We start from the raw sequence: 10,690 nt of genomic DNA, 5'->3' as shown, positions 1-10,690 counted from the left end.
CCTGGAAAAACAGGACATTTGGCATCCCTGTCTTTAGAAGGACACAGCTCAGTGACACCCCCCATCTAAACCCCGCATCATCAACACTTACTTGACATTATTTTGAGTCTGCACTCACTGCATGTTTGTACTCACTCAGACTAGTCAGACTCATTCTCATAAAAAATGTCTTGTGTTTGCTTTGCTGTACACATAATTTCATAAATTCATGTGTTTGCTTGTATTCGTTTGTTTGTTGTGTAACGAGAAGCACATTGAGACAAAATAACGCCCGCATTTACTTTAGTCTGTCCCCGTGGTTTTATGCACCCCGCATAATTTAGCAAAATTTGATAATTTTTTTGCATAATTTCTGATTATTTTCCTTAATAAATCATTCTTTGTTAAAATTAACAGAATCAAATAATTTCACATCTTTTGGGCTCAGTTTGCATAATTTTAGAATTTTTCTTGCATAAAACGATGGGGACAGTTTAGTGTTGGGGAAAAGTCAGACAGAAGACCGAAACAACCGAGGGAAAGTAACGAAGCAGGACCTATCCAGACCCGAGTGGCGCTCTCCAACATCTCGCTATAACTTTTGAAACATGGAAGGGGGGGGGGGGGGGGACGTAATGAATTGTGCGCTCGTCTATGGAATCAAAAGTTGCCGTATGCTAGGCTCTACACAGCAACACAGCTTTTTGGTAAACAATCAAGATGACACAGATGTGTGCATTTGAACAAATCGGTCTCTCTTTACCCAGCTCATAATATGCAGGCATTTCAAGCACTACTTGTGACTTCTCTTTATACATTACTTGCTCAGTGCCTGTAATTATCTACACAAAACCTCGAGTTTGCTATAAACGAAAACTCGGATTCAACGAGATTTTAGGTCAGGCCCAGCGACCTCGTTGAATCCGAGTTCCGCTGTAAGTTATTATAAGTGCCGAAGATTAGAGGTGTTACAAGAGAGTAACAAACACAAAAAAGAAGGAGTGGAGATAAAGACGATAGACGTTTTTGATAGGAAAGAGGAAGCAAACCACACCAGAGCACCAGCCAACAACCCACCGTTTGTTTGTTTATATTTGAGTAAAGAGAAGCACATCGAATAAAATAATAGATTTAGTGTTATTAATTAGTGCTTGAAAAAAAAAGAAAGACAGTTTTAGTTTTAGTAGAGGTTTTAGGGCGCTCGCAACTGAATAAGGTCATATGACTATGAGCGCCAGAAGATTAGAGGTGTTACTGTTACAAGAGAGTAACAAACACAAAAAAGAAGGAGGGGAGATAAGGACGACAGATGTTTGATAGGAAAGAAGGAGCAAACCACACCAGAGCACCCGCCAACCACCCACAAAGACAGACAGACAAAAATAACAAAGGGAAAGTAAAAAAGTAGGACCTACCACCAGTGGCGTCCTCCAACCACCGGCCGTTTGTTTGTTTGAGTAAAGAGAAGCACACTGATGTTCATTTATTAGTAATATTAGTGCTGAGAAAAAGTAAGATGGATAGACACACAGAAACAACAGAGAGAAAGTAAAGAAGTAGAACCTACCCTATAATTAAATAAACAGTAGAAATAAAATTTAATAAATAAAATAAATACATATGTGCCGGATAACAATTTATTGATCTCCGATTACAATAACAAACAAACATAACATACATTGTAATAATTGTAACTTTTTAAAACTAAAACTAGTAAAACAGGCTACATTTATATAATGGTACACACAACCAAGAATAGGCCAACATGTCAGCAAATATACTCAACATTACACCAAGAGGGAACAATTTTACAAACATGCCATTGCTGGTCATCACTGTACAGCGCCCTGGTGTTTTCTTTACCCTGGATGCCAAATGATTTTTGAAAAAAACACCTGAAAATGAGTGGAGCATCACATCTCAACCAAACCGAACCTTGTAAAGCTTTTTTTTTTAAAATGAGCAAACAAAAACATATTCTCTCTTACTCTTACCCCTCCCCTTTCCTTTGCAATTCCAAAGGATGAACCCCCCCCCCCCCCCCCCCTGGAAAAACAGGACATTTGGCATCCCTGGCTTTAGAAGGAACCAGCTCAGGGAAACCCCCCCTCTAAACCCCGCATCATCAAAACTTACTTGACATTATTTTGGGGCCGCCCCCCCTGCATGTTTGGACCCCCCCAGACTAGTCAGAATCATTCTCATAAAAAAAGTCTTGGGTTTGCTTTGGTGGACACAAAATTTCAAAAATTCATGGGTTTGCTTGGATTCGTTTGGTTGGTGGGGAACGAGAAGCACATTTGGACAAAAAAAACCCCGCATTTACTTTAGTCTGTCCCCCGGGTTTTATGCCCCCCGCCTAATTTAGCAAAAATTGATAATTTTTTTGCATAATTTCTGAATATTTTCCTTAAAAAAACATTCTTTGTTAAAAATAAAAGAAACAAAAAATTTCCCATCTTTTGGGCTCAGTTTGCATAATTTTAGAATTTTTTCTTGCAAAAACGATGGGGACAGTTTAGTGGTGGGGAAAAGGCCGACAGAAAAACCGAAACACCCGGGGGAAAGAACGAAGCAGGCCCTATTCCGAACCGGAGTGGCTTTTTGTTTTTTTTTTCTATAACTTTTGAAAATGGAAGGGGGGGGGGGGGGGGGGGGAGGGGGTGTTGGCCACATGTTTTTGTATTGCTCTCAGAAGCTTAGATCTACCATGATTCAAGGTGTTTCTATTTGTCTGCCATGCTTTTTTTCCATGCTTTAATTTAACATTTAACAGTTCGTGTTGATGGTCTTGTCTTTTCATTACATGTAGTAAAGTTGTTGTTTTTTCATTTAGTAAACCTCTTTGAAAACAATGAAACAAAATAATCTCTAACTCTAACCTTTAGGCTCTTTCTCTCAGTCATTTGTTTTAGTAAGATTTTGCAACTGCATAGGGTTATATGAGCGCCAGAAGATTAGAGGCGTTACAAGAGAGTAACAAACATAAAAAAGAAGAAGGGGAGATAAGGACGATATATAGATGTTTCAGAGTATAGGAAAGAAGAAGCAAACCACACCAGAGCACCCGCCAACCACCCACTCTTTCTCTCTGTCATTTGTTTTAGTAAGAGTTTTACGGCGCTCGCAACTGCATAAGGTCACCTGAGCGCGCGAAAAAAGGTTGGTTCTGTTTGCAACAGTACACTGCATAGCCCGATTCTGCTCAACCCCTCTATCAAAATGAAAATGCTAAAATAGGCCTACTAAAAATTTGATGTAAATAATTTAAAACAACTTTATAAAAAACATTAAAATTTTTTAACAATTCCATCAGCAACTTGCCATATAAAGGCCAATGGCTTTTATAAAATCCAGAATTCTGTTGGAATCAACGACGGAAAACAGACCTTGCAATCTTTTGCATCTAAAATATTTCCTTCGGGTCTCTCCGAAGTCTAGACATTCTGTCAAAATGTGTCTAATGGTAAAATCTGTGTCGCATCCGATACAGAACGGCTTCACCTCCCTGAAGGGGGTAAGATGTGTCAGGGACGAGTGTCTGATGCTTTCATTAATTGTGGAGACTCGAGCAAAAAACAAAAATTTCTCGGAGAGGAGAAAAATTAAATGGATGCATTTGTTGACACTGCATGTGATACTAGATACAGAAAGCCGCTGTGTCCCTTGAGAAGTTGGAAGAAATAAAACGTCTCCTTTTTTTTTTAATAGGAGAGGGTTTTACGGCGCTCGCAACTGCATACGGTCATATGAGTGCCAAGGGGTGGGTGTCAACAGAGAAGTCTTTACAGGAAATCAGGTTTAGACTGCTCACCTCTCTAGCTTCAACAGCACAAGGTCTGCTTCGACTAAAGTATCAAGGCACCCCGGAAATAGCAGGTCACAAGAGAGTGACAAACATACAAAAGAAGTTGAGGAAATGACAATAGTAAGGATCAGGAAAGAAAAAGCAGCAGTTCCCTGTTGTAGATCAGGCACAGTTATGAGCGTGACATGAGTCAGCCCATTTACAATTCTACTATGCTTGAATGAGAAATGTCCCCCCTTTGGGAATGGCCTAAAGACACTTCAGTCAGTGGCACTGCCCCGGGGGGTCTAAAACGTCTCCAGCTGGCAGGTGAGTGCAGCAGTGAGAGATACTGACCCAGTTCATAAAGGAGGGTTAGCAGACGAGAAGTGTGAGATACTGACCCAGTTCATAACGGAGGGTTAGCAGACGAGAAGTGTGAGATACTGACCCAGTTCATAAAGGAGGGGTTGACAGAAAACATCTAAAATGGTAAAATGGTATACGTTTAAGCCCCCATCAACACAACATGTTTAAGTCGTGGGACCTCCGAGTATTTTAACACCCATCTCCGAAAAGACAGAGTGAAATAAGAAATTCAAGAAGTGCCTTTTCCAAGGACTCAATGTCGGACCGAGCTGATGCTCAAACCCCTGAAATCGCAATCTCACCATCACATGTCTGCAGATTGCTCTTTCACGAGAACGTAGTTTCACTGATTTCACACTTGTACTTGTAAAGTTTTTCTCCATCGTGTGTGCTTTTGTGTTATTTCAGGTCGTCACCATTTGCAAATCCTGCACCACAAACGTCGCACTTGCAAAGCTTCACTCCAGCGTGTATTCCTCGGTGGTGAGTCTTTAGCACCACAAACTTCACACCTGTAAGGTTTTTATCCAGTGTGTGTGGTTTTTTTTGGTGAATCTTTACACTACTCATCTGCAAGAACACAATTCCATAGATTTCACACTTGTACGGGTTTTCTCCTGTCCCTACTATGTGTTATGGTTCTCTTGATTACTCATCGGCACGAACACAATTCCACAGATTTCCCACTTGTTTCCTGTATGTGTTCTTTCATGAATTTTTAAATTGCCACGCTGAGTAAACCGCTTATCGCAAACTTCACACTTGTAGGGCTTTTCTCCTGTGTGTATTTTTTTGTGTTGTTTCAGGATGCAACTATCCCCAAACGATGAACCACAAACTTCACATTTGTAAGGTTTTTCTCCAGTGTGTGTTCTTTTGTGTCGGTTCAGGGCGCTGCTATTCCCAAACCTTAAACCACAAACGTCACAATTGTAAGGCTTTTCTCCTGTGTGTGTTCTTTTGTGAATCCTTAAGCTGCCACGCTGTGCAAACCTTAAACCACAAACGTCACAATTGTAAGGCTTTTCTCCAGTATGTCTTCTTTTGTGAACCTTTAAGTGGTCATTCCGTGAAAAGCTTGAACCACAAACTTCACACTTGTAAGGCTTTTCTCCAGTGTGTGTTCTTTTGTGAATCTTCAACTGGACACTCTGTGCAAACTGTAAACCACAAACTTCACACTTGTAAGGCTTTTCTCCAGTATGTCTTCTTTTGTGAATCTGTAAGTGGCCAATCCGTGAAAACGTTGCACCACAAACTTCACAATTGTAAGGCTTTTCTCCAGTATGTGTTCTTTTGTGAACCTTCAACTGGACTTTCTGTGAAAACTCTGAACCACAAACCTCACATTTGTATTTGTAAGGTTTTTCTCCAGCTCTAGTTCTTCTACCAGTCACAAACTCAAGTCCAACAGGTGGAGTGGCGCTGTCTTGGCCAGTGTGGGTCTCTGTGTGCAGCTGAGGTGCTGTAACACTAGAAGAGTGAGCGCAACAAACGTCCATAGTATTGGTATTTGCCATTGTCGTCGTTACTTCAGAAGTGTAACCTGTCTGCTTCTGCCGACAACTATCATTCACTACATTTTTGCTGCACATTTCCTTATCATACTCTCTGCTGATGTGGGGATCAAAGACTTTCTTGTCTGGGTCATGGATAAAAGAAGATGTGGTTTCTTCCAAGACACAGTCAATTTCTATTTGATCAATCATTTGACCTGTCCCAAAAGTATCCTCCCCCATAAGGTATGGCTGTGTTGCTGGGTGTGTGGAGGTTGCCTGCTTGTCAGGAATCCCACCTGCAAAAAAACAAACAAATTATATTGTAATGTATGTTATCTACCTTTCCTTGTTTTTAAATGTACCATAGGTTTTTTAAATTCAGTACCATCACCAATGCCTTTCTCACCCTGCATCAGGGTGTATGTATACGGGACGAACAAACACTTTCCACCTTTCCCCATTCTGGGTTAGTCTCTAAATCTAGATATTTACAGTACAATGATCCCAGATACACACACACACACACACGCACGCGCACACACACACACAGGGCATGGACACCCTGGATGAAGATCAAGTGTCAAGTGCAGAGAAAACTAAAGTTTTTAAAAAAGCAAACTGCATTTCCAAATCTAGTCCATTTACAACAGCCTCTGTAATTACAGGAACTTGGAGAGAGAGAGAGAGATATATATATATATATATATATATATATATATATATATATATATATATATATATACACATATATATATATATATATGTTATAGTATAAGGTTTTACGGCGCTCGCAACTGCTAAGGTCATATGAGCGCGCGAAACACAAGTTGTTCACCTCTGCGAAAGTTCACTTCACGACTGGTAACTAGTTTACTTTAAAATGCTAAAAAGTTAAAATATTCAAATTCGGTGTAAATACATTTGTGATCTAAAACAAATGTATTTACACCGAATTTGAATATATAGGATATAAACATATATATATTATATGTATATATATTATATATATATATAAATCAAATCCCCCGTTTTATTTCTCTATTATAACAGTGTAAGTAATGTGAACCTGGCTGTGTTATATATATATATATATATGTAACAGGGTTCAATTTGCGCAGACTCGGACAGTGACCATGCAAGCGTATGAACTTACTTTCGATCCATCAAATTATAATTAATATTTGTCTCAATCAGGACATTTCGCCTGTTTTTATGACCGCTTGCCAATACACAAACTTTCAAACCCCCCGCCCAGTTTGTTGGGGGTCACTGATCGATTCCGTCTCAGTGTCGGCAAAACAGCCCACTGGAAAAAGATATATAATATAATAATAATAGTAAGCTGAAGGTGCAATGGTACTGGTAATTTCCCTTGATAACGGTTATAACAGGACTCGCTTGCGATCCCGTCTGTCCTGTTATCCGTGTTTGAGTGTAAAATGAAAACCTAGAGTCAAAAGTTCTTCCACTTGGGTAAACTAAAAGTGGTGAAAAATTATAACAAAGCTGCCCCTTTAAAATTCAAAATAGCGTTCCCTGTCTGGACTAAAGTGTGTCTTGTAGGGAAACAGATCTTTTTATCAAAATTCAAACTGCTATACACATTATCACTCTCTCTCTCTCTCTCCTTGCACTGTGATGTCATGAACGATCAGCAATGCCGACAGCACACAGAAACTCAAAACACTACATAATTAGTCATAATATTTTGATATTCTACATGATATATATATGTGATCGTATAAATATTTTAATATTTAATATAAATATAATGTATTTTTACCTTGATCCTCAATGCCCCATTGAGCAGAGCTTGCGATGCCGTATTTCATTTTCAAAAGAGCTGGATCATCAGAAGTAGAGCCGCTGACCGTGGACACAACAGCATCAGTGTCTGGGTTTGAACTCGGCTCCGCACACAAACTCTTCACATCACAGATTTTCAGTTGTATTCCTCCAGCCTCACTGGAACGATCCAACGTGGATACACACTCCTGTTCCAACACTTCCTGCTTCACATAATAATTCTGTATTTCTAATTTTAATTCCAGACTATGATCAGGAAACTGGAGTTCGTCTTCCACAACATCAGCACTTTTCGGACTCATTTTAATTTTTGGTGTTATGTCTTCTTCAGGAAACAAAAACAAAGGCTCGTCTTTAATTTTGATGTCAATACATTTGTTTTCAACAGTCTGTCTGACCTCATCAGTAGCATTGCATGGTCCTTCAAAATTATGCTTTATTTTTCCATCAAAACTTCCGCTATCACCAGAAGAAGCGTTTTCTTCTTCAAGATTGGGCACAGAGTAAGAACCAAACTCTTCTTTTACGACGGTCTCAACGCTTCCAATGTCAACTTTTACATCACTTTCGGTCCCATTTCTTCTACAAGTACAATGAAACCTTGGCCTAGATGTAGAAGAACCAAGCCCAGGTTCACGTTTTACAACTGGAGAAACATCAGGCTTTATGTCTTCATCTATAACTGGTGCACAGAAAGGTTCACAACATGATTGTTCTTTTTCCATCAGACTTCCGTCATTAATATGTCCCAAGGAAAACATTGTCTCTGCCTTCTTTTTTCTGTTCATATTCAACATAAAATAGAGACTAAAACATTTGTTCTAAACTTGGTCTTAGTTCTGTCCTCCAACTTATACTTATACACCACCAGTGACAGTTTTAGTACAGAGACAATGAAAGTAGATCTAGGCCTACTAATTAAGTCTAAGGCCTGAATTTTAAAAAATATAAAACCTAAAGCCTGAAGTACAAGTACAAGGTTCTAAAAAAGTTTTTAAAAGGATTCCATTAGCCCAGATCATCTAGTGATTAGGCCTAGATCTAGCCCTAGCCCTAACCTAAGCCTGCCTGCCTTAGAAAGACACAGTCGTTAAAGGCCTACCTAGCCTAGCCCGTTGGCAACAGGAAAATCCAACAATGTAGACACTAACAAAAACTTGCTAAACAGTCTAAATCTAGACTAATCTAAATTGTATTTCAAATCATCATCAGCACTACTCGATAATCATCTGAATCAGTCACACCAGTCCACACTGGGGTCTGAAGACTGTTCAAGAAAGTGCCACTGCCACTGGTCACTTACTTCTTGTCCGAAAATACAACATTGCACATTATTCAAAACGGTTTCATACAAATGTTATTTAAGACAACGTGGAACTAAATTGATCAGGAACTGAAAAAACAACTATGGTGATGATAAAAAGACAACAGAACTTCACATTTCATCATCAAAGTTTAGAAAATTGCAGGAGGAACGCTTTTTTTCACAGCTCTGGCGAATGGACCGGATGCGAAGTAGCGAAGTCTGCGACGGTTGTCTAGGCTAGTAACTAGTAAGCTTACAACAGTTTTGGCAGTCTAAAAAGAGAGAATTCGTACGACACTTTCGAGTCCCTGGGTCAAAAGTAATTAATTTCGTAATCTGCGGGGTACGTCAAATTTAAAGTTAAAGACAAGAGATACTGTATTAAAAACAAACATCATGCATAGATGTCAAAATAGGATTTCCGTAAAGTCTAAAGAATTGACTGTGAACTAGATCTAGATCTATTTGGAAGAGTAGGCCTATCACTATCAGTTGCTTTTTTAAAAAGGAGGATAAGAGTCTTGAAACACGATACATGTACTTGATTTTAATTATGCCCCTTCTTTGTAGAGAGGACCATGCCATGCAGACAGTGAAACAGATTCTTGCGAAGGCAAAGGGCAGCAGCAAGGATCCCTGTCTCTTGTTTGCTTTAAATTTGTTTGAGCACATCGACACAATACATGTACTATGTACACGCACAAGATCAATTTAATGATCATCTAGTGCCGGGAAAAGGTAAGACAGACAGGGAACGTTAAGAAGTAGGATCTGCCACAGATTTGTTTGTTTGAGTACACAGAAACACATACAGTGTAAAGGTCATTGGATTTGGATGATTTAGTGCCAGGGAAAAAGTAAGTCAGGCAGACAGAAACAACAGGATAGGATTAAGAAGTAGGACCTACCACTCAGAAAACCAGTGGTTTATTTGTTTGAGTACATACCGTACAGAAAAGCACATCGACACATTTTAATAAAGATCATTTAGTGCTGGGGAAAAGTAAGACAGACTGACAAAAAGAACACGTGGAAAGCTAAGAAGTAGGACCTAGCACTAGCAGTGGTGCCCTGCGACCACCTGATCTCTATCTCTGAGTCTAAGCATATAGGCTACATCTACTCAATTCCGCACAATAGACAAATCAAGCCACACTGGCTGGTATCTAAAAAGCTCATGGGAAGAAAGCTGAGGACATTCCTCCCTTCTGCAAGTCAGTCCTAACAGATCTTTAGTAGCTGTGTGGTCAAAGAAAGGTAAGAAAAAAACCCACACAAAATACTACAACTGCAACAATCACACAAGAGATCTCACAACTTTGCGACCCCAGGAATTCAGGAATTCATCAGCTACTCATGAGTAGAGTAATGAGACAGTCGCTTTTACTTTTCCGATCCAGCAACTGAGACAGTCGCAGCGACACATATCTAGAGATGAAAATCAGCCAAAGTGAAAAAGCAAGTAGATAATAACACTCAGGTAAATCTATCATCTGTACAAAAAATGGTTTTCTCCACAGTTCTTGTTTGTTTGTTAGAGTAGATAGAAGCACATGACTGGCATGGACACTATTATGGTCAATTAGAGCAGGGAAAAAGTAGGAGAGACAAACAGAAATAACAGAGTTAGGGAAAGTAAAAAAAGAAGTAGGACCTACAAGTGGCGCCATCCAACCACCCACTGCTGGTTTGTTCTTTGAGTAAAGAGAAGAACATCAAATATAATAGATTCATCTTTTAGTATAAATTAGTAATATTAGTGCCGATAAAAAGTTTAAGACAGACAGAAACAACAGAGGGAAAGCAAAAAAGTAGGACCTATACCAGCGGCACCCTCCAACCAACCACCCGCTGTCATAAGTGAAAGTGTACCAATAGCTTGGTGGACCGAATCAACTATGTTAGTATGTTGTAAAACAAATAGGTCGTAGCATGACCCATTTA

The 10,690-nt window shown here is 39.4% G+C and overlaps 1 protein-coding gene across 1 annotated transcript in view; it reads right to left on the bottom strand.

The window, feature by feature from the left end:
- The window catches only part of LOC101846254, an 18,477-nt gene extending 8,814 nt beyond the window's left edge, over window positions 1-9,663 (bottom strand). The window contains exons 1-2 of the mRNA XM_035972932.1: window positions 7,418-9,663; window positions 4,763-5,930 (exon numbers count right to left, since the gene is read on the bottom strand). Coding sequence (XP_035828825.1) covers window positions 4,763-5,930; window positions 7,418-8,237 — 1,988 coding nt within the window. The 5' untranslated portion in view covers window positions 8,238-9,663. The remainder of the gene's footprint in view (window positions 1-4,762; window positions 5,931-7,417) is intronic.
- Between the last annotated feature and the right edge of the window lie 1,027 nt (window positions 9,664-10,690).

The sequence above is a fragment of the Aplysia californica genome, unplaced genomic scaffold (genome assembly GCF_000002075.1).
Source record: "Aplysia californica isolate F4 #8 unplaced genomic scaffold, AplCal3.0 scaffold00911, whole genome shotgun sequence".
Taxonomy (NCBI): domain Eukaryota; kingdom Metazoa; phylum Mollusca; class Gastropoda; order Aplysiida; family Aplysiidae; genus Aplysia; species Aplysia californica.
Note: the sequence above shows the minus strand (reverse complement) of the source record. Positions and strands in the feature narration are given on the sequence as shown.